The 26,075-nt window shown below is 34.6% G+C and overlaps 1 protein-coding gene and 1 long non-coding RNA gene across 2 annotated transcripts; one reads left to right on the top strand and one right to left on the bottom strand.

Annotated features, from left to right (window-relative positions):
* Nucleotides 1-727: 727 nt before the first annotated feature.
* LOC132564879 (uncharacterized) lies at nt 728-5,113 on the top strand. Its single transcript, XR_009554912.1, has 2 exons — nt 728-977; nt 1,690-5,113. It is a non-coding gene; the product is annotated as an uncharacterized LOC132564879 (long non-coding RNA).
* Nucleotides 5,114-6,047: 934 nt separating this feature from the next.
* On the bottom strand, nt 6,048-25,799 carry LOC132564877 (von Willebrand factor A domain-containing protein 7-like). Its single transcript, XM_060229494.1, has 19 exons — nt 25,689-25,799; nt 22,986-23,168; nt 22,577-22,649; nt 20,866-20,945; nt 20,152-20,322; nt 19,722-19,949; nt 17,931-18,050; nt 17,137-17,295; nt 16,630-16,745; nt 14,532-14,691; nt 13,699-13,772; nt 13,239-13,392; nt 12,797-12,966; nt 11,647-11,758; nt 10,629-10,818; nt 9,925-9,994; nt 8,925-9,133; nt 8,317-8,425; nt 6,048-7,901 (listed from the first exon to the last, which is right to left on the bottom strand). The coding sequence occupies exons 1-19, from the start codon at nt 25,756-25,758 to the stop codon at nt 7,749-7,751; spliced, it is 2,601 nt and encodes an 866-aa protein (XP_060085477.1). The 5' UTR covers nt 25,759-25,799; the 3' UTR covers nt 6,048-7,748.
* Between the last annotated feature and the right edge of the window lie 276 nt (nt 25,800-26,075).

Here is a 26,075-nt window from a genome sequence, read left to right as displayed (position 1 = left end):
CTCCCTCCTCACCATGCTCCACCACATACACATAACGAACCTCGAAGAATTATTGTGTTTATCCTGAACATGCGTCTCCCTCCTCACCATGCTCCACCACATACACATAACGAACCTCGAAGAATTATTGTGTTTATTCTGAACATGCGTCTCCCTCCTCACCATGCTCCACCACATACACATAACGAACCTCGAAGAATTATTGTGTTTATTCTGAACATGCGTCTCCCTCCTCACCATGCTCCACCACATACACATAACGAACCTCGAAGAATTATTGTGTTTATTCTGAACATGCGTCTCCCTCCTCACCATGCTCCACCACATACACATAACGAACCTCGAAGAATTACTGTGTTTATCCTGAACATACATCTCCCTCCTCACCATGCTCCACCACATACACATAACGAACCTCGAAGAATTATTGTGTTTATTCTGAACATACATCTCCCTCCTCACCATGCTCCACCACATACACATAACGAACCTCGAAGAATTATTGTGTTTATTCTGAACATGCACCTCTCGCTTGGTTAAAACGTTCTCCGAATACAAGGGTATAGTAAGTACGACACAAACAGTGAATACACAAACTACAGACCGGTTGTTTATACCGGCACAACTACCTTCAGACGTAAACAAATATACGTTCCCTAAAGGTCAAGGACATATCAGCCACAAGTACACGCAATACCCGTAGTTTATTTACAAGTATGTATATATATATCGTCAGCCAGGAGTCAAAACCTCGTAACTCTGAATTTTGACCAAAGTAGGATTTTAACAAGATGGCAATATACCTGCTGTTATATTTCTTGTCAAAAAAGCTTGTGTCTCAATACAATCAGAAGACTGCAAGTTCCTAAAGGCAAAACCATGTATCTTGACTTAAGAGATTTTGACAGTATATTATTATGATGCTGAAAAGTCCAGAGGTGGCATTGAGTAGAACACGTGGAAGAGAATCGTGATATGTAAGTATTTTATTTTACCTTATATCAGAGTAATTACTACTCAAATTAGTTTATAGGTGGTTACCTGTGCTACAATGTAGTTTATTTTGCCGTTCTTGTTGGAAACGCTACTTTTTCCATCGCTGAAGTACCGGTGGTATGACCTTACTGACATGAATATCACAATTAACCTTATTGTTCAATCATAAATTTTGTTTTTGGATAGATTTTATCTAAATAACAAGGGATGTTATATAAGAAATTTAATTGATGAAACCGTCTAATATTTCATATTTTGGAGTTTAAAAGTGTTACGTGTTTTTGTGTTTGATTTAGATGGTTTCGTGCCCAGGAGATACTAGCTTTTGTTATCACCGACAATTAAGCTATGGAGTTAAATCACAGGTTTACAATGTTGCAACTATGGCTATACTGGATTTATCTATAGACTTAACTGAAAATCATACACTAGCTATAACATTTTCGTCTATAAAGTGAGTTTTTCAATAACTTTAGTAAATTATATCAATAATTCAATCGCCTGTCAAATTAATCAGTCCTGAAGTTCTAATTACCCTAGTACAATGTACATGTGTCTGTAATACATTAATCACTTACAAAATCAGTCTCATGATTACCAAATTGAATATATATAATTCCAAATATTGCAGTCCAATTAGTTGGCAGTGTAAAAGTTCAAAGTGAGATGCTACAGTAATTTTATTCATTGTAGGTCCGACCCTGAAGGTTCTGTAGAGGACTATGATGTGATATGGACATGTTTTGAATGTAATGAAACGCCAATAGATGCTGACAACTTTTTTATGTTGATGGGACCGAATGGTTACGTTGCTATTACTGCGATAGACATTTTCATTTGAAATGTATTGATAACTTCCCTTCTGACGCGGAAATAGAAGATATTGAAAGTGATTACTACACGTGTTCACATTGTGGGTGGTTCATGAGACCAAGACCGAAAGTATGACTTCTAATTCTAATTCATATGAATGGCTTAGGAACAGTGACACAATACAAGTTACTTCAGACACACGGAACATTTCTCAAATACTTAGAAGGAGAGAATTAGTACAATACTCATCAGTGTGTAAACAATATAATTTTATTTCACATTGCTATCATAGCTTTTTCCCACAAACAACTCCACGCTACATAGTAATAGAATACAAGGGAAACGGAGAATATAAGACATTGGAGTTTAATTTTCATCCAAATTGTAAGAATGGCTGCTAAAGATTTCAAACATTTTACACTTTCAAGAGGTCAGATTTGTCTACAACTTGCATTGAATAAGATTACCAGTCTTAGCAACATAAATCTACATGTTTGCTTAATGAATTATCTGAGCTTGAGGAATATCTTGAGGATTCAGATGCAGATCCTGACTGGGCTCCGCCAAAGTCCTCAGAAGAAACTGTAGAAGATATTGATATAGCATGTCATGAGGATGAATCAAGTCTCAGCGAACTTGAAGAGAACATAAGTACGGGACCAACAAAGTCTAAAAAGGCCAAAAAGGGGAGAAGTAATCCAAAACAATGGAAACGCAATATAAACAAAGCATCTAGAATGAAGGGATAATCGTATAAAAGCGTACGAAAAACAGTGGATGGACAATACACAGAAATTGACAGAGAACCAAGACATATGGGCCCTCGTTGCTGTTCCAACCTCTGTCTGAGGAGCAAAATTAGACATTGCTCAGAATTTTCAAATGAAACCAGGCAAGAAATATTTCCAGCTTCTGGGACATGGATTGGTCTAAAAAAAGATGTACGTTTCTACAATGGTGGATTCCATAAAGACAAAGGAACAAACAACAGAACAGGGGAACTCTAGAAGGAAACAAAGTGATGCGTATCACTTGAAGAAAAGTGATGGTCGTTTTAAGGTCTGCAAAAGTATGTTCCTGTCAACTTTAGGTTTAGGAGAGTGGTCAGTACACAGTTGGCTTAATACATCAAAGTCTGGAATGCACAGTCCATCGTCCGAGAATACTACGCCTAAACGAGCTAAACCGGAACATGCGGCAAAGAGGGAAATTGTAAACCGGTTTTTAGATTCCTTGCCGAAACTTCCTTCGCATTATTGCTAAGCCTCAACTGACAAGATGTATTTGAAGCCATGCATCAGATCTCAGGTTCAGCACTATCGCTTGTATGTGGAACATTGCAAAGAAAAGAACAACGACCCATTGTCACAAACAGTGTTTAATGATGTTGTTAGAGACAAGAACATTGGTTTGTTCCAACCCCAAAAAGATCAGTGTGATGTTTACTGTGCATTTGAATCTGGTAATGTAGAAGAATCAGAGTACAAGAAACACATAGATCGGAAAACACAGGCCAGAGAAGAAAAATCAAAAGACAAACAGGCAGCAGAGGATGGTCAAGGAAAGGTTATAACATTAGACTTGCAGGCTGTGTTGTTGACACCATGTCTGCAAGCGAGCGCTATGTACCACAAAACTAAACTATCCTGTCATAACTTTACGATGTATGACTTGACGTTACACAATGTAGTATGTTACTTTTGGCATGAAGGTGAAAGGGATCTTGGGTCAAATAGTTTTGCATCCTGTTTGTGAGACTATATCACAAATGAATTAGGAGATACAGACCAAATTACAATCTACAGTGATGGCTGTACGTATCAGAACAGGAATATTACCCTGGCAAATGCTTTGTTGCATTTAGTTGTAACAAAAGGAATGACCATTACGCAAAAGATCCTGGAAAAAGGACACACTCAGATGGAATGTGATAGTATACATAGTACCATCGAAAGGAGTCTGCGCCACAAAACAATTTACAGTCCCGCCAACTATGTGGAAGCTATCAAGTCAGCGCGACTGTCAAATCCATACAAAGTTAAGTACTAGGATCATACATTCTTCATGGATTACTCAAATGTTCGTTATTACTCTTCCATTCGCCCAGGTACAAAAGTTGGTGATGCTTGTGTTACGGATATCAGTGTGCTGAAGTATACCCCCGACGGAAACATTGAGTACAAACTTATGTATAATGAAGATTTCAATGAATTGCTAAGACGTGCAAAGTGCCAAGGACCACAAGTAACGGTCACACAGTTGCACAATGCCCCATTAAATATAAAGGACAGGAAATATGGACACCTGCAAGAATTGAAAAAAGTTATTCCAAAGGATTACCATGGCTTTTATGATGCTTTGCCCCACAGCAATTAGTGGACAAAGATAGGACCAGCTTTGTTGTAGTTAAATGAACTTTAAACTGTTGTAAAAAACAAAACTTATTCAAAATTTTTCATGGATTGAATAGATACTTACCAAGAGGTATTTGGTTGTACTATTATGTCGTTGAAAGTTGTGTTTTTTAGCCCTAAAAGTTATAGTAATTTTGAATATTTGCTGCTTATTTGATAATTTCACACAAGATAAACTATTTTATAAGTTAAATTTTCGTGTCATATGGTAAAACTTTCATTAATACTAGTCATCAAGATAATTTAAAGTTGGAGACAAATGTTAGTTATTAACTTGTTTGTTCTTCCGAAATGTAGCATTCAATTGAGGTGGATTTAGTCTATTTGCTCGATTGTTTTGTGATTATGGTGTCATTATTATAACTGTGTTTCAGTTAAAGATAGTTGAAAGTTATAACTATATTCGGTTTTATAGCTATAATCAGCTTAAGATAGTTAAAAGCCAGAGTTAAATGTTAAGTTGCCAGTTGATTTTGTCTGTCTATCAGATATTTCTAAGTTTTATTTATGTGTTTTTAGTCTATTTACTCAATTGTCATGTCATTATGGTTCAAGTCGTATAACTTTATAACTACAGTCAGCTGAAGATAAATGAAAGTTTGAGTTGAATGTTCAATTTGCGCTTGTTTGTCCGTTCATTGATATCGAGTTCATGTGTTTCTATAGGCATGTAATCTACTGCTACAGATCTTATATCTATATTCCTTTAAAAATTATCAAATGTTTTAATATAGTCGTTAGTTAATTTTATTTTTCCCGTATCGATAATAATTTCAAAACATTCCGTTGAGATTATATTTTGCAAATGCATGAATGGCTATGATAGTTTGCACCCCTTTGTTTATTTCTCAACAATCTTAATAGTTGGAAATAAAACTGAATTAACTTTCTTTGATTTGTTTTTTTTGTTTGTTTTTGTTTTTGTCTTTTTTTAGGCAATGTTACACCTGAACAATTACAATATCCTTGTTAAGTTTCGAGGAAAAAACCTCGTAAGTCTATATATAGCTCCTGTGAACATATAAAAATAATAATTGAAGTCACAATAAGTTTTATAATTTCATTATCAATGACATATAGAAGCATTGTTATCATGCTGTAAAGGAAAGGATATCAAAAAGTTATTTTAGTGTCTCCTGACAAATCTCACTCAATAGAGTTACAAGGTATTGACTCTTGGCCGACGATATGTGTGTGTGTGGCACAGCATAATGACTCGGCTGATCAAAACCTATCATAGCTTCCCACGCTGTCCATGACCTTTAGTATTCCATTGGCGTATGCATACATAACTAAAGTCGGTTACCGAAACAGAGATAGTCCCTGTATCTTGTCATCAACAACTGTATATCAATACATACATCTCTGGCTTACTAGTCAGACGCTCAACCGATTGAACTAAGATAAAGTGCTCTTAATTTCATCATACATAAAATTTTACCTATTTAAAAAATTCCATTAAAATAATGTGTTTAAAATAAGTTGCGTGAAGCAAACACCTATTTAGAACTTTATCGCACCTCGGATTTAATGGCACCGACCATGTCAACCGTTTCGGAAAATGAACTGTGTTTCACTTTACAAAATCGCCTCTTCGGTCTTGATGTTGAATACAGTTGTTTCCTTTGTCTTTCGGAAAAAAAAAAACATGACAATGATAAGAGGTATTCCCCTTACGTCGTAGAAATTTTAAGTGCAGTTTAGAGCTATTTTTTGGTGGCGTTTCAAGCGTCTCGGCCACTCGGAATGTTTACACAATGGACCGCTTTGGACAGACGACATCGGCAGATATCAACAAAAAAGACTAAATAGTAAAGCATCAAAGACCTTAAAGGCTAACCAAATGGCAGCTGAGTGCTTCAGGGATTATTTATTGGAAAGAAAACAAAACACAGAATCGTTCAGTCCACATCAATAAGACGAGATTTATCCCATTTTTAAGAAAAGTTTGAGCCATATCGAGATCTATTTCAAACTAAGGGATTTATTTTGAAGTTACTGTTTGGAACTGATGTCAGACTGGTTTGTTAAATTGTGATTGCGTTGTTATAGATACAGGGGTGGTTAATGTATGAAAAGGGTCCTTGATACGATAAATTCGTTAGATAGTCACTTACTGACCCTCTATAGAGCAACAGAGGGTCAGTAAAATATATAGTAAGTGACTATCTAACTTATAATATCAGGACAAATGCTGGTCGGAATAGTTCCACAATTGAAAATGTTTATACAATTACGACATCGATGACTCCGCGTAAACATTGTTTTATCAAAAAAAGTTTAAAAGCTGTTGATGACTTGTTAAACAGCAAGAACATCATCATTAGGTTAGAGAAAAGAAGAAAGATGGAGAGAATTATTTTCATGTAATTGATGACGACTTGTAAACATACATAAGCACTGCCTTTCAGTATGTCTTAACAGTAATGTCTTCAGTCGTCTTTTCACAAAAAAACATTTCTTTTTAATTACATAAATTTCTATTCTCTGAATTATATATAAAATGCCATCGTTATTTCACCTTGTGTTAATCGCTCTTTCTGCACCGTCAGAAGAAATAAAAAATATCGCGGGAAACCCGTGTGGTCCAGAAAGTGTTCAACTTCATAAGCATATCCCGGCAGGAAATCACACACCGCACTGAAAGGTGAAAGAGGCACCATCCGGCTGTCACCTGATGAGGATGATGATGATGATGATGATGCAACTCGGTTTCATGTGGATGTGTAAGTCTTGTTTAATGTACGTTATTTGCATGTAAAGATATACAAAATATAAAACCTAATTAAAAAACTCGCTTCAGATTCGCTCTGAATCAGGCAGTTAAATGTGCATTCATTTATGGTGTTTATATCCTCTCACTTTGTTCTTTGATATAACAAATGTGACCAGAGCTATTTCTCTTTAGAAAACATGCAAATAAAAACACAGTTTACCTAAGAAAAATGATCAAATGATGTATCTATCACTTTATGGTTTAGTAGAAAACAATCAACACATTTGTAACAGCTAGCTGATGACACAAATTATTGCTACTTAAATTGATACACCATCCAGTACTGTTTTGTACACCATTCAGTGTCGTTTATACACCATCCAGTACTGTTTATACACCATCCAGTACTGTTTATACACCATTCAGTGTCGTTTATACACCATCCAGTACTGTTTATACACCATCCAGTACTGTTTATACACCATTCAGTGTCGTTTATACACCATCCAGTACTGTTTATACACCATCCAGTACTGTTTATACACCATTCAGTGTCGTTTATACTCCATCCAGTACTGTTTATACACCATCCAGTACTGTTTATACACCATTCAGTGTCGTTTATACTCCATCCAGTACTGTTTATACACCATCTAATACTGTTTATACACCATCCAGTACTGTTATACACCATCCAGTACTGTTTATACACCATTCAGTGTCGTTTATACACCATTCAGGACTGTTCATACACCATCCAGTACTGTTGATAAAACACCAATCTGTTTTGCTGATAAAAGCATTGCATTCTACATGGTTTCAAAATCTGTTATGTGTAATTTTCCAGTACGTTTTCGGCACCATAATGCTAGAATTCCAAATATGATAAGACAGATAACAACCGCACCGAAGACACATCCAAATGTTGTCCAATTCGTGCTAAACTCAGTAGGTGTCGTACCCTAAACAGTAGAAATATACATGTTGTATAAGATCACATCACAAAACTGTGTAACCTCATGTAAGTATCGTTTTGTAGAATTCTCTGTGACATTCGTATACAAGTAAAAATCATATGACGCTCTGCATTAATCATATTTATTGACCAAATACACCTTATTCACCACACATATTTAAACATATGCTACACCTTTGTGTGTATATTAAATTTAAGTAGGTATAAATTGATCAATGTTCCAATATTAACGGAACGTAATGCAAATGTAATAAAACTCCGCCAGAAGGAAACCCCATGTTATGTCATTCATAGAAGAAAATATATCGATATATAATAATCATTTCTTATTCTGTCTTAATTCGACACCCTGTTAAATCAAACCGGAGCGAAAGATATTTAAATAAACTTTTCAGTCTTACCTTAATTGTGATGGTTGGTATGGAGCCAAAGTTAAACTCACATTGCCCATTCATCAGGTCGTCAGATCCGAAAGTGTTCAGGTACACAGACGGAGAACAACAGTCACCACTGTCAAATGATATCACGCAATGAGTTTTTTGGTTTCGTCATATGCAACTATTAGAGACAAAACACAATGTGACTAATTTGCTTTTCCCCCATCCCTTTCCTTCGACACTTTTTAAATAATTTTACCAATTATTCCCGTTTTCTTACTTTTGGAATCCCCCGGTCATATTTTTGATCCGACCCTTTGCGACAATGTACAATAAATTTGAGAAATACGTTGGGCGCTTAATATGGTTGTTGTAAAAGAGGATAAGCCGGCGGGTTATTCGAAATGCTCAAGTCAATAGTAATTTGTTTTGAAAGACATTACCATTCCAAACGTCTTATTTTCTAATGATAATAATGCTACGTAATAATTGATATTTCTTGCTTCTTAAGAAAAATCCGATGTGTCACATTTGGGTAAATGTTGTTCAGTTCCAAAAAAATAATAGAACAAATCTGCATTTTAATTAGCTAATTAAATAATATTTGAATAAGTATACAAAGGAGAGCGTACCTCACATTTACATACACCTTCCCATCAAGAGTGGTGTCAAATTCAGCTATCTGAACGATTGAATTGTTTGCCGATATTCGATATGACGTAACTTCCGCTGAGAAAACTGCTTGACTTAACCACGTGAAAGACTGACATGAAACAGGTGAATTGACTGTCTCTGGGCATGCGCCGTAGTTTGATATAACATCACATACTGGATCTTCAAACTATATAATAAATGAAAATAATTTTTTATCAAAAAATCCTCAGAGCTTCTGACAATATTCAATACCACTTTCTAAGGAAACATTTCTTATATGGCCACAATTGACAGTTCCCTCTCCATACACAAATTTACCCCATTAACTGAAAGAAGCCTTCGGTCTCTACTTAGGGTTTTTTCCCTAAGAAAAATGAATAACGGTACAAATATATGATTGTGAACTATACTTAAGCGTTTCAGGTAAAATCAAACACTGTTGGCATGCTTATGGTTTTCACGAAAAAAAAAAAAATTGTCAACTGACGACCAGCCTCTATCACAGGGTTTCAAAAGATGAAGGTTGTTAAAAATTATGAGGAAGTTTTACGGTCCTCATAGTGATCTTATAGAGAAATCGTCTATTTACTGGACGTGTTTGATGCTCGGTAGTTTGCATTCCTGTTTACCTTGTTCCCATTTCAGCACGTGACATTACTTATTTGGATTGACTATGGTTTACATGGCAGGTGTCGTCGATGAAACAGAAGACGCTAATTGTTCCGGAACACCTTGTCCTCTTCTCGTAACATTTTCCGTGTAAATATTATGTTCATTCTATGGCCTGGTTTTTATTTAGTTTGGAGTTACCACCTACTGACATTGTCTTTGGTTTTGGAGACATTTAAACGATTTTTATTGGGAATCTGATCCCGTCTTCTGCATTTAGATAATAGACTTTGGCAAATAGTCATATTGTAAGCAGTTAAAGAAAGCTGTCTAATATCCTTCTATTATTGATATGTATAATAAACTTACCCAGGCGGTACCCGATAGGGATTGTTCTATCACATCTAAGCCAATCTCTCTCACTGACACCGTGTATCTCCTAGGGAAAGAAGCGGCATTTAAAACCCAATTTCGTATGATAAACCTTCAATAATGTTACAGTTACCTTATGTATAACGTATGATACATCGTTATATTTAGTTGTTGCTTTATTATAAACCCGGTTCTCATATAGACAACCTGATATTACTTGCATTTATCATGAGGCTTTGTTTGTGTGTAAGATCATTTTCTGTGACGATTTGAGATGATGCTGTGTTAATATTCTTCTCGATAAGTTATTAAATATTTTGACAGATATTGATAGATTGCTGATGATTGGTGTTCTTCTTTGACAGTAAAGTACTCAATAACAAATACGTTGTCTTCTTTATGTTCATTCAACTTAATTTTTCAACAATGCTTAACATGTTGTATCAAATGACCCTCTTCATCATAATCGTTTGTATGCTTGATCGCATTTACATGTTCCTCGTCCGTCAACCCTCAAATTTAAACTGTTGACTCACTTGTGACGATTTTGCATCATTTATAAAGGACACAGTCGTCAATGCTTATTATAAATTTATCTAGTGAGTTAGAAAAGAATGATAAAGATATCTTAGAATACCTGTTGTAATAGCGATCAGTTTTTTTTAAAAAAAAATTCCTACAGTGATTTCATTGAAACCTACATTGTATGATAGGATGCTTTTCCTGTGACCTCAAAGTTGTACTCATTGACCTCTCCTGGACTCACTGTATAGGATGCAGTAGGCAAACGTCCGAAATCGGTGTCTATGTCAACCAAGAGCGTCTGATTGATCGAACCGTAACTTTCCAGCTGGTAGGTAATGTTGATTGGTTTATTGAAGGGAAAGGATTCTGCATGAGCAAAACAAAATACATATTAGAATGAAGCTGATATTCTAAAATGTGTATATCATTCGTACAGTCTTAGAGATTACACTTCATTCACGAATCCACAACCTTTCATAATTAGTATAAACAAATTTATAGACGTATATAAATTAACGAAGTCAAATATCAACGATATTGTTATTTTCTTTTAAGCCTTTTAAGAAAAGTATGCCGCAGGAGAAACTGCTTTTACAGTAATTATTTAGTTACAATGAGTGAAATAGGACATTGTCATTTAAATCAACGCTACGTACTAATTCATAAAAAAATCTCGTTTTTAGTACAAAAATCAACATCTCCACCTTTATTCTAATTTAAATATAATATTTTCATCAGTCTATAGATAAACACTAGTTTTTTGCAGCTACGAGATTTTGTTTGTATATTAGCTGTTCAAGAGAGGTAATGGTATTAGATATTCTGTATGATGAAATGTGGCTAAGTAGTAACTATAAATCTAAACATTATGTTTTTTTTGATACAAGCCCTCTATATTTCTATACTTCATGACGTCATTTACCGAATATATGAATAAATAAGAATACAGACACTAATCTCTTAGCATTGTGTTGTTGGACAATTTACGTTTCATTGACAAAACCACATAAGAGAAATCCACTTCTTATTCTTTGTCCCTTTTAGTTATTTTTTCTTTCTCAAAAGCCGAAAAAACAATGCCTATTGACATGAGAACACTGACGCTGGTTCCTACAGTGCCAACATACTAAAATATCAGAGTAGACTCTCTCTCCCCCCCCCCTCGATTAACACTGAAACCGTGAATTTACCTACCTAAGTTTGTTATTAATCGAAGCTTCACATTAACAGGGGATATCACTTGTAGGTTTGTCCTCTGGAAATATTCTCCGCCTGGAAGAACACCTGTTACCTGTATTCGAACACTCTGTAACAGCAACAAGTTGAATGCGTTAATTTTTGTTTCTACTATTGGAGCAGGGATTTAACAACACATTACAATTCCAATCACCTTCATTTCATTTTTACAATCATTTGCATAATTAATGAAAGACACTGCTAATGGATTATTAGTTAACATTATTTGCTTCAACTTGATTGTGTGGTTTTACTGTCATGTTTTAGGTAATAGACAAATACTTGACATTCTTTGGAAATCATTGCGGTGAAGTTTAGTTACACAAAGCTCTCTATCTTTTAGCATAATTGAGACCAATATATATCATCTTCATTTGCGTCACTGACGAGCAAGACGAAAAAATATATAATGCAGTGTAAGTCATTATTTAGCTGTTTTAAATTTCATATACCTATTGGAAATTGTGGCTTCAGCACAGTGCGCTATAGAGTATATCAGAGTTCAGGAATGAATTTCTGTATTGTTACTGGAGACTAGAAGTTGTCGTGAATAGGTCACTTTTTGTTGGTTTTTGGGTCTATCACCCGGTTAAAAGCCATGGTCAGTTTGCGCCAGTGTTACCTTGTATGATTGTCACTCACTGAACAACAATTGGTAAGACCGTCGCATTCCATCCACAGCAACCAGACTAACGTGTATTGGTCAAGGAAACAACTACGAAAGCAGACAACTTCCTCCAAGCAGCAACGAGTACGGAGCGTCCAATACAATCCATTTTAAACTTACTTTTTTGATTTTACATGATTGTATATAAAAGCACACACAAGTCAAAACTCTTTCGTTGTTCACATGATAATTGATCTGTATTTGTTTAGTATGTTTCTTCCTTCGATGACAAGTTTTAAAGTGCGAAAATAGCAATGTCTTGCTTTGCCAGATATGTTTTGAAACATTATCATTCTAGAAGATTCATTTTTATCTTTGTTATGTATGTGTAAGGTTATTTGTTTAAATTCTACGATATTAATCCTAATTAATGATCAATTGGCATGAGGTGAGTGGAAATGCTTATTTTATTTATGTGTTTGGCTCCTTTAAGTAGCTTACCTCGTCTGGCATGGTAAAATCAACGACAGCCAATAGTTCAGTCCCCATTCGACGGAGTGACGTCTGTAACATTACAATCTCTTTTCCGGCAATATTCACGAGAGAAACTGATTGAAGTGTTGAGTTGTGGGCAAGATTAAGAAACTTCGTTGACAGCGTGTAATTCTGACCTACATAAAGAAACATCTCACATTATATATTGACACAACTTATAAAATACAGACACAGTTGCTGCTTTGTGTAAGGAAACCCTAATCAACACAGGTATTTGTATGAAGGGGTAAAGCAATAGCGTAGATTTTTTTAAAAAGCTTAATAAAAATAAAGACATTATATGAAACAAAAAACGAACATATGTTATGGTAGATCGTCAGATGATCGCTTCTTTATCAGGTGGTTGGAAAGCAACAATTTCTCGTTAAATGTAATAGAAAAGATGAACCTTTGATTAAGTTTCCTTCCGTAAAGTACGAAACGCCCAAATCCTCTTGTTCTGTTACTTGAAAAGTAAAATCCAATGGTGAAGATCCCATGACATGCGCTGTCATTAAAACTGCAGTTGTCTGAATAATTGTCCAGTTTCCAATTAAGGGTTTCTGAAAAAAAGATACATTTGATTTAATGTTGAAATTAGTGACTATCGTTACGAAAACGAATAAAAGCAATGTTTTACACGGAATTAACAGACACTTCTGACAGGAAAACAATACTCTTTACCATCTATAAAATATATAGATATATAAAACCACACTTCAGAATTATTCTAAATGAAACATTCAATCGTAATCAAAGTCATCATCCACTAAAGCAAAGCGGTTCTTACACTCAGATTCTTTCGTGTAATAACTCTCAATCATTCCTTGTAATATACTTATTTCGTGATGCAAAATTATAAATCCTACCTGTACGGATATGATAATTTGTCCTTTATTGAAATATCGAATCGCAGCACCAGCTTCATATTGTAAGGTAGAACCTGATGTGAATATATAGCATGTATAAATTGAAGTACAACAGCAGGCATTTTTCGAGTGTAGTTTTACAGTTGGTAAATACATTAAAGATATTTAGTTTTATTACGAAAATCATAACTCATATAAAATCAAACCGGTCACTAAATAAAATTTGTATTTCATTTCTTTCTTGAAAACAGCAAATATATAGTTACCATTAATAATGCTACAGTTATATATATTTATTTGCAAATAATGGGAATTGCTCTAAATTCTTCTTTTAGTTTCAGCTGGCAAACTTTCGACTTGTTTTCGACTTTAGGAACAGATAAGATACACATTATAGCACACTGCTATGTCAAACCTTACTCAATATGGTTTTATATCGTTTTCATTATATATTTTGTGACATTATTTTATCATCTACTGAACACGTCACATTAGGGTCAATGTAATATGGAAGCATTCACCAAAATCACTGACATCGCCAAATGTATGACTTCACCAGGAAACGTGTATTTGTACGAAATATGAAGTTATTACATTTTCTTTCATTAAAAATTGAAACCCGGAATAAATAGAGAGCAAGTATTTATTGTATTATTGTAATTGATCGTTACAAATGTCTCGAAATTCATATTCATGAAAAAACTCTAAAGAAACGATTGCGGGAAGTTGGTCTGCGGACACTTGCCTAGTATCATCGTTTCTTTATCCATGGAGTACATACTAAGAAGAGGGAAAAAGTCAGTTTTATAATTGATAATGCTGTGATATTTTACCGTTTGGATCTTCGATAGTTATATCCTCGACAGATGTTCCGCCAGTAACAACAATCTTAAGGAGGCTAATTGTAGGGTCAACAACTATAACGTCCCAGTTGCTATTGGAGGGAACCATCTGTAAAACCTTGATCACAACATCAGACGAGGGCAACTCCTCCTGCAGTAATATGAACATGTTTGTTCATGACACAGTTTTCTGGTGCAATTTGTTATGAGGGTAAATTATCCTGACACATTCTTATTCTACAATCAGTTTTTTATGACGCAACGTTTCATTAGCATTTACCAAATTCCGGATATTTTCCTCCTTTGATGATTATAGAAAAGGGGTTGAATACGAGTTAAAAATGTTCGCACAATCATAGATTAACTTTTCCAGTCCATGAATGATTTTAGACTTTACCCCTTGATACTCTTTGAAGCTTACTTATCCTGTCTGAACTCTTTTGAATAGTGTCCAGCTTCGTGCTTCAAGATAAAACTTTTTTTCTTAAAACAGTCCTTCCTTGTGTAGTAAGCACTTCCTCCATGTCATAAAACATTAGATAATTGACGAAGATGTTGCTTATAACGTAGCTAAATATCAGTTCCGGTCAATGCAGGTTCGTTTATAACTTTAGGATGTTCCTTGGACATTTTTATAGATTTTAATATGCTCCCTATATACGTAAACTAAACGTGTTTCCATTGCAATACTATCAATTCTGTAATATTTGTGTTTACAGCTTGTGATTTAAAGTGCGTTAACTAAAAAAAATAAATAAATGGTCCATTGCTAATATAACACAATCGTATTTAAGGTGTATGAGATTGATTTAACTATGGCGTGAGCTTGACTAGACGTGTTTGGATAATGTTACTAATCTTGGTTATTTATTACGGTAACGTACACATTGACTTTATTTAGCCAACCGGTTAAACGACATGTGCGTCATGTACTAAACACACCCATCTGAATGATACCATTTACGGTAACAAGCAAACAAGCTTGGATTACATTGTTTTTGGACGAAATGTTCACAACAACGTCCTTGCCCCTATGCCCTCAAAACACTCCAAAACTCTCACTCTAAAAGTATCTGGCGCAGCTTTTAGCAATTTAAGTGTAGCAGCTGGTGTTTTTTGTGTCACCTTTGATATTGTAAAAAAATAATAACTCCATCACCTCCTTATAACACATAGAGATATCAAGGGCCCGCATTATTGACACTTAAGACAGCATACGAGAATTTAATAGGGAAGAATTAAATGTCAAGAACCAGATGCGGTTGTGTCCTGAAAACAGAACTCATTAAATCTCAATATGGAAATAGCTCAGTGACTAACAAACCATCAGTAGTGTCTTCAATCTGGAATTTGGCAGATTGTTCACAGACGTGAACTGCACGTTTCAATACAGGTTTAGGTGTAGATACAAGCTACGTTCGAATTCATTAGAATAATGGTTCGGTTCAGAAAAAAATGTATATAAATGACGTCCTACTGAAATTACCGGAGGTTATCGATTATGGGGATAGTATACCTGACCATTTAGAGTTTGACATTTTTTGGTTTTGGATTTTCCTCCTCGGAATCATAATTCTTACTTCTTTGCAATATTAACGAGACAATCAGTGTAATGCAATTTAAGCACAACTGTTTTTACTCAAAATTTTGTTAAAATGAGCTATGTGTGTTTTGTACAATGATACAGTAGAGGGCAAACACGATTCTACTAAATTTACATGAATCAGTGATTATTACTGTGACTATAGGGCATGTTTAATCGATAAAGCAGTTGTACCATTTTTTTTTTATTAATTCGCCATAACTTTATCCGGATTTCTTTATTCAATGGTTAGAATAACGAACTTTTGAATTCACAAGGGTAAACTATATTGCTGACTGTCGTCTCCTTTAAGGAAATGTCTCATATTCGTAATCGGAAGAGCTTCTGAAAATGGGGTGGTCAAATGCTCAGGTTAAAGTCGTGGGAGTATTGATCAAGTTAAAAAAACTCCTCTGTAAGCCATGAGAAGATGACATATACAATCTTGACAAGGTCAATGATGACCTTTCGAATGGAAGAGGAAAACACTATTTCAGTAACACTTACGTGCATTATTGTATCCAAGATTGCTGGTAACTCAGACTTTGGGGTATTATACACCTTACCCCCTGTGGCCGCTGCTATCCGTATGTATACGTCATCCACATCGCGTTTTACTCTATCTGGTAAAGTGGAAAACAAAAAAGATATTGCGTAATATCAATACCGTCACCAACCAGATAATGCACCATAACGTTATAATACAAAAAGTTCAATATTGGATGAATTTTTCAGCTGTAATGGTAGACATAGGTGTTACCACTCAGTGAAAATCGTTTCTCTAAACATGAATTATCAGGCTTTTAGTTTTACAAATGCTATACTTCCCGTCCGTTTTTATTTGATTATGTTTTATCTTCTAAATGATCTAGAGACAGGCACAATCTTTCAAAGACTAACGTGAAAAGATAACAAAATAAACGAGAGCTGCAAAGTCTGAATTAAACAAAAAGTATAAATTCTTTAAAATATCTTTTATTCTTTTTTTTTCTAAATAGTTAAGTGGCCACTCACCTGTAGCTCGACGTCGACGACACTCTCCAGTCAGTAAAAAATTTACAGCAATTCCTAGTGCGTTCGCAGTAGTGTTGACTTCGACCCATTTGCTTGCATCTTTGGCATCGGCATCAGTAAAGGCGAAAAATTTGGACCCAGATTTACTAAGAGAAAGTCCTGACCGACAATTAAGTGTATATCATGATTTTAGTATTAAAAGTCAAATCTAGTGAAGAACATTAGAAGATATCATGCGCAAACAAACGTAGAAAACAACTGTCAACAATCATAGCAAAAGAAGCATTCGTCTTTATGAAATATTATACAGGATAACATCAAGAGAATAACTATACGTGGATCAGTTTCTTTTATGCATGTGGTATCCTGCTTACAGTGGGGCATGCTTTCACTGCCTGCTCAGATGTTTGGCACATTCAAAATAAAAGTTTTAAACCTCCAGGTCAGATAAACTGAACTTTGTAAGAAATTATGAACCACATCTTTGATTAATTGACGTATTCATTTCATATTTCTTATCTGCTTGACACAGTAAATTCCATATTTCTATCTCGTCAATAACAGCTATAATTTACTGACTTTCTGTTTTGTCCTTTTAAAATATTACTTAGTTGTTATTTTCTACAAGGTAGTTTTGCCCCAAATACCACTGGTTGTTAATGGATTGTTAAAACTAACCGTATCAACTCAAACAGAAATACATTTCACATTGTCTGATTGGATCTAAATGTCGATTTAACAACTATTTTGTTATTATTTAAAATTATCTTTCAAATAACATAACAAATAAATACCTCGCAAAATGCCCGACAGTGCGTACTCTGGGCAGTCTTCTCCACCGTCAGCTTTTAGAGAATGTAGTTTATTGATCATATCGTTCCCATTCGTAAATCTCTCTCCTGTTGTAAGGCTCTCTAAAATAAATCAAAGACATAACAAACATTAAAAAACACAGGACATTCAGCTGCCTTAAAGTATGACAATATTACAAAAGAATGAAAAAGTGTCATTAGTGGCAGGAACAGTAGTGGTTATATTATTACAATATTTACAAATTGTAATACTATTACTAATACCACAACCATTACTATTACTATAACTACTACAGCTACTACTACTTTTATACTACTACTACTACTACTACAACTACTACTACTACTACTACTACTACTGTTTATGCTAATACAGCTGCTACCACTTCACCCAATGTCACTGCTACTATTACCACTACTACTATCATAACCACCACTATTACAGTAACTACTACTATTACTACTTTTACAACTACTAATAGTACTAACACTTCTACTGCTGTACTAGTAATAGTAGTAGTAGTAGTGTTACACAATAAGGTATTGATATCTATATATTAATTTATTCAACTTATCGTAGGATTGGTAATGGGAAGTAAGACACTGTAGCTAAGTTATGGTTCTGAAGTAAATCAATCAAATAGGCTAATTATCACTGGTGATAGGCGAGTGGTGCTGTAGCTCAGGGTTTGTAGAGCATGTGGTGTAAATTAAACTATCAGACGGAACGGGCGTAGCTTCCTTGATAATTAAACTTATGCAATTGCCTATTCGGACAGTGACCACTAGGAATCTCAACCTCGCACCTCGAGCGTGGATGGTTATACTTCAACAATCATATCAGCTTGCAACGAGTGGAGTCCATAATAAGGGATAGCGAGACAGAATCGGTCAAGATGATAATAAATAGAAGCTAGATGCTGGGGATCGGACAGAAGGGGTTTGGACACCCGACTGCACGGTCATAGATAGCTTAGAGAAGGGGTTGGGATACCCCAATAGATGGGCCCTAGGTAGCCCACCAGATCAGCTCACAGTCAGTTTATACCTTGATGGATAGTATAAGGAGAGGGTATGTAAGTATATACCTAGAAGTACTGTTTTTATACAAGGACAGTTTTGATACAGAGACTGCTTTATGAGACACAACGGGAAGTGGAGTGAATATATGTGTAAGTTGATGAGATGTTGCCTTTGAACATATACAACATCTAAATAAACATGACTATTACCAACAGTTATATGTTGTTACGTCACTGTGTTACAAGTAGTAGTAGAACGATAAGAGGTAGCAGTAGCAGCAGGAGTAATACTAGATACTCATATCGTTATTTGGTTCATGATGTTAATTATGTATATCTATGCTAATATTCATTTTCAGCTATCAGGAAAAAAAGAATAAAATACGATGAAACTGGAAGATAACGTAAAAAACCATATATAGGTATTAAATTTAAATCAATTGATTTTAATTAAAATCATGTTTACAAAATATACTCAATTGTGATCTTTGTCGAAGATCATTTTTTTCATAAATATATATCTATGTGACCCTTACATTTCTCTATTGCCTAAATGATCTTGACGGTGATAACGGGATCATGGTTGATACAACGCTTGGTAGTAGGAAGAGTCATGGAGAGAGAAATCCTTCATTCATCTAAAAATATCATATAACAACTTCAGCACACCTTCCCAAACAATCACACACATATCTCGTGACATTGAAACCACTTTTAGTGAACTGTGAGGCATGCTAAAATAAAGATATACCTGGGTCGTTGAACGTCGCTAGAACGTAATCAGCCGGTTCATTTGGTGTTCCTTGAACAGCGGTGACCATGTTAATACAAGCGTCTCGCGCAGCTTGTATGTCCTCACTCATTGATCCACTGACGTCCAAAATAAAGGCCAGGGAACCCTTTGATTCTTTTTTCCGTGACGAAAGATCAAATAGTTTTAAGAAATTGTCGATGGGAATAGTACTTAAAACTCCTTTACCTGTAAAAAAATTGCTAGTTCAAAATTATTGAGTAAAAGACAATTGAAGATATATAAAATGAAAACATATTTTACTAAAACCCGAAAACCATGCGAAACAAGAAATTTGAGTCCATTGAATCATTTGATACAACAAAAACATATACCAACATATAATGGAAATCTGTTGTGTTAATGGTAACATTAGTTTTCTGGTGATTACCATTTTGATACAGGTAGACAGTTGTCGCTTGGATGGCAGCAATTGCAGCCTCGGGATGGAAATCAGCGTGTGGAGATTTCGTGGAATCAGTAGTATCTTTACCGATTCCGCCAATAGCTAGTTTATTATTGTCAGTATTCCAGTCATGTGCGCATTTTAGGCCTCTATTCACTGTAAATATATAATAACAAAAACTAGCGAGAACATCATCATTAAAAAAAAAAAAAAAAACAACAACAAAAAAAAAAAAAAAAAACAAAAAAAAAAAAAAAAAAAAAAAAAAAATGTATGTTTGTAAATCTAAGTAAATATTGGCGCAGTCGGTGCCGTTTGTGAACACTCTCAGTGGATTTACAGAATTCAGAATAAAATTTAAGATTTGGTACGCAAGAGTTTATTAATCAGCAAAACTGCATCACACACATATTGCGTGCTTCTAGAAATCATAAATAGATCCTTAAATAGATTTGCTAGTAAAAATTATACGGATATAAAATTATGATATATATGTTGATGTATTGGGCTAGTGCATCTCCGGATAACGATCTGGCATTTCTTTCCATCAATGTTTAGTTTTCTCTGTCGCCTCCATGATTTCATAGTCTATTCTGAATTTGTATTAAACAGTATTTTTATCTTTCCACAATATTTGAGAGAATTGAACTTACATTATCACAAATTCTCACACAATGATAAACATGCATTTGTACTTACAATGTGGTATTTTAATATCTTGGTCACTCCGAAATCCACTTGTTAATTTTGTGGTAACAATGTTATTCACACAGTCATACCTATATTAAATATGAACAATATAAATTAATTATTCCCTTTTTAACATGTGGTGTTGTGTTTGTGTAACGACTTCTTCACCTGTTGTCAATATAATGTGACCAGTCGGAATATATTCCTGGCGGCCTTCAGCACTTTATTTCAGTGTGATAGATACTCACTTGAACATATTGCAGCCTCTCACATAAACAATCTGACTTCAGAATAATAATTTAACTTCATAGTCGCTGCTGCTAGCACAAAAAATGAAATATTAACAAAGTTTGTAAACTACAAAAAACACATCCAACCTCATATCGGATGAGTAAATATAACATTCCTCGTTGAGATCACTATGACGACCGTAAAAAACCTCCATATTATTGTCACCAACATGCATCTCTTAAAAACATGTGTTGTTCATTTGTCTGTCAGTTGAATACATCTTTCCCGAAAATCATAATACTAAAAACAAGCACTTTGATACCGAATCAACTACTTAACGACATTCAAATACTAGAGTTTGACATGCAGAAAATGAAAATACACAGTATAGTGAAATCATCACGCTTATTATACAGCTTGGTAAAAAAACCTGCCTATGTTGATTCAATATAGGAGAAATATCGAGGTAATCGGATGATATAGAAGAGTCCTTCCGGTAGGTATAAACAATGAAAATTCTAAAAAGAAAAAAAAAGGTTAGCAAAAAGAGGGACAAAGTTTGTTCCTATAGGGTTCTCATATGTGTGCATATAGGTGTTCCAATAGTTTGTTGTAAGATATTACCACCAAAGTCGACGAAAATAGTGTCAACCAGAAATTCGACCATTTCAACATTGTCAGGTTTGGTATATCTCTTCATTTATTTGGATTTTTTTTTCACCAAATACGCTTCCGTTTAATACACAACCACATATTTGTACCGAAGATCACCTTTGAGAAAAACAAGAGAGCGAATGCGTTTCTTCAATTTCGAATGATGCACATGACCGTCCTTAAGTGATCGTAGATGTTGATGTAATGCAGTATAATACCAAATCAAAACCAGGCAAAATAATGAAATTATCACAAAGTAGCTATCCTCACGTGCTTAAAATATCTAATTGTATTTAATTTGCAGACCATGTACTTCCCCCAGACTTATTCTCTGCCAGTACGTGTGAAACATTACGTAAGTTATTGTTGTTATAAACTCTCACGTTAACGACAAATTTTTCAAATTCTTCTTTCAAAAATAATAGTCGCTGTATATTGCCGCGATTGCAGGACATATATTCAATTACCATTACAATGCTTGTTTGATTATATTTTCTTTTCTTTTTTTAAATAAGGCGGCAGATTGGGATTTATGTAATCAATTTCGCATTAGGAATTACATGGATTTAATATGGGTGATGTAAGACATTTAACTTACTGTACTAAACGCTACAAATAGTAGGAAACCGGATTGTTAAAGTTGATGAACAAAGATCTACATAGTAAAAAAAAAAAAAAAAAAACAATAGTTGTTTCTGACGATTTTAAGTGGTTCTTTTTTTCGCGTTATACAGCGACAGTAGTTTGATATTTTGTAATAAGGGAACAGGGACGTAAAAGTGTTCACATAGATGTACACATTAATTTAATATAAGTTAACAAGATAAAATCTTACTTGGCACGTGGATCGCAGATGTTACATGTTTCCTTCCACTCTGGAACTATACCTGTCAAGCCACCTTCCCCACCTGTTGGAATGGTGACAAAGAAGCAATGAAAGATACCGTAAACAGAAAACCAAGGGATGAAGAGCACAGATAAAATGGTATTTCCTCTACGGGTTTTAACAAATATGCTGAAATACGGCTTTTGATGTAGCGGCATTTACATAGTGCTTAAATTTACTTTTTTTTTCGATAATTTTTTTGGCAGTTGCTTTCGGTTATGAACGCTATCGAGATCCACTTGTAAAATTGTTAAACTGTTTGCGGACATATCAATTTGTAAATAAAGAGTATATAAGAATTAAAACAAAACATAATTACTACGATTATCAATAATTGTATAGTAATTAAAATTTTTACCAAAGGCTGGACTGTGAACATCCCCATTCATTTCGACCCAGTTGGTGTTGCTATAAAAGGATTGAATAACTAGCAAAGCTTTTGCTAGATTATCTAATGTGATTTCTTGTGCGCCGCTGTCGAATGGATCAACGGAAATCGTCCTTCGCGTCTTTGCAGTCATGTCGTTCAGAAGGTTGAATGCTAGAAAACACATCTAGCAGCTATTACAATCTTTTTCTCATATAGCAATGATTTACAGAAACTCTGAACAGGTGATAAATGCTAATGCGCTTAATATCAAACTTGCGATTAGATAAGTTATGACACTCGAGTCTAACAGAATTATAAAACTCTGTTATAAATGTGTAAGTATGATAGCAATATTCCAAACTAGGGATTATAAAGATTGTACAAAAGACACACAAGTGCATAGCACCTGTCAATATCAATTGAAAACAAGAGGCAAAAGAAAAATATATGAATTAAACTGCATCATACTGTTGTATGTTGCCAGTGATGATAAGATTCAAATTACTGAATATTTAGGACGAGATTGAAGAAATAAAAATTGATCAAAACAAAAGCACATAAAAACATTCTGAATCACGCGTCTGCTTGCATGGATTGAATCATAGCATGTTGATTATAGCAAAATGTCCACCAGTTATCTCTACCACCTGCAATTTTGAAGAATGTACAACCCTAACCCAATGGTACGTACAAAAGACACACATGTCAATAGCTTTTCTCGTAAAACACCAGGGACGTTCTATGTCAGTGTCATTAACGATCGCCAAAACGCGACAATGTTTCATTATGTAAACGTGTGATATGTTTAACCTCCTAGGAAGTCCTTGGAGAAGAAAATTCATCTTGTAGACACGATTTGGGTTTTCTCTGTGAGGAATTTGATATCAGACTTGGGGGGATAAATCGAACTTATTTGCTAGAAATTAGCAAAATAACTGAAAATTTCCGTGTTTGCAGTTAAGTTACGAATGTATTATATACATACATATAAAGTCGCTGCGAGAGAGTGGGTCACCGCAGTTAAAGTTCGTCTGCTATTTTTGCCACGTGTTAGTCGGCAACCGTCCTTCTAATGGGCTATTCAAGTTTAAACTGAGATCTTTATTCTGTTATATACAGTTTACATGTAAGCAGCAAATGTTTATATGCTGTAGTACGGCGGTATCAAACATTTTAAGTTTAATCTATGTTGTAGTAATGGTATATCGTTTGTACTGTATCATACATGGTATGGGGAAAATATATCTAACTAATTAGCAGAATTTTATTACAAAAATTAACATAATTATTCTTAATATTACTTTAGAATGTATACTATTCTCGGCCCAAATTGCCTGTCAAACTTATCTCTATAGCAAAACGAAAGGCAGATCAGTATATTATACAAGAACACATAGCCACTTCGAGAAAGAATGCGTCTGCTATATATTGTAAGGAAGGATGCTATAGTGGTATGGAGGAATGTGCGCGTTATCGCAGTTAACTGCTACTTGAAATATATTCAGAAGTGAATAGATATTTGGCTCTTTTCTGCAGAAGTGTGATGTCTAAGAGTTTCACGGCCAGAGGTTGACGCGTGAAGATTTTGAAATCATAATCGATTAAATAAATATACGATTTAGAAATACATTGATATAAATAACATCTTATAATGCCCTAAAAATGTGTCGTTGACCCGAATAAAAGAAAAGTTCGCAGAATTTAATTACATAAACTTACAGTAAAATCTTCAATGTCGTATTGTATGTCAACTAATTTAGTGGAACAAACTTGAAATCCTCTTGCGAGCTCGGCTTAAGTCACCAAATACCACATACCACCTTTCAGTTCATTCGAGTAAAGACACGGTTCAATAGATACCATATACTTTATTCTAAACTTAACAGATATATGAAATATATCATATTTATGCAGTTATGGAGCTAGTGCACTGCTCATGAAGATGATGACTTGGATCACTCTGGATTTGCCCCAATCGCATCAGATGCTCCAATATTTCACAACCTATTCGGGATATCTAAACTTTGGTTTCTTTTATTTTTCCAATTTGTTCTATTTTAACTTTAATTTCTAATACAGTTTTGTGTTTATTTGTTCAACAAATCATCAGATCGAGTTAACAATATCATGATATTGAAATTCGTGCATATTGATGCCTTCATCAGAGGTTATCTTATGTATCCCTTATTGATTAGTACAAATGATACACCTGATGTGGTTCTCAAAGTCGACGCATCCGGCGGATTCCGCACTGCGTGCACTAATTTTAAATGTCTACACTTTTTGTGTGTTTAACCGTTTTTGTAGCTGCATACGTTAGTGACATTTCAACTTTGGAAATAATTATAGCCGTGACCTCTGGACTCCCTAAGCCTATTCTCATACATCCGGTTTGACACCGAGTCGTGATTGAAGTGAAGTGTGGTATTAAAAATAATATCGTAGCGTGAAGTACTAAGGTAGTTATTAGCCGAATTCTCTATGCATTATTTGATAAACTAATGCAGGCATTAACAAAACCAACTCTACACCAAAACATTGGGACTTGTAGCCACTTGTAAAAGTGTAGCTGGAACAGGAATATTTGTTGTATTGATAGACAACATCTGCGTTAACAACGCATGTATTTGTGGTAAAATTCGTAAAATTTAAAACATATTACATAGAGGTAGTATTTTTTCATCTACTTACCAGCCTCAATTTGTTCGCCATTGACTGTATATTTTGCAATTTTTCTTACATCCCGTTGCACTTTGCTCATACGGATTGATAAATCTTCTATTTTCCTGTTAAATCTTTCCTGGCCATCAACGTCTGCAAATACCACCATTAAACGCTTGTTTTGTAAGGAAATACAACCAGTAACGCGACTGATATCTGTATTCAATAAGATATTTAAAAATGTCTTTAACATTCATTCATTCATATCGTTATTTCCTCCATAACTGAGGAGTACAGAAACATAGTAAACAAGCAGTGATTGATAAAGTGAGTGTACAAAAAGAAATCAGGGTGAAAGTGTGACAGAAAAAAACACAAGAAAAATAAACATCAAAGAATATAGGAGTTGTTTACATG

This window comes from Ylistrum balloti, unplaced genomic scaffold (assembly GCF_031769215.1).
Source record: "Ylistrum balloti isolate Yb309-2 unplaced genomic scaffold, AGI_CSIRO_Ybal_v1 Utg373122, whole genome shotgun sequence".
Lineage (NCBI taxonomy): Eukaryota > Metazoa > Mollusca > Bivalvia > Pectinida > Pectinidae > Ylistrum > Ylistrum balloti.
Note: the sequence above shows the minus strand (reverse complement) of the source record. Positions and strands in the feature narration are given on the sequence as shown.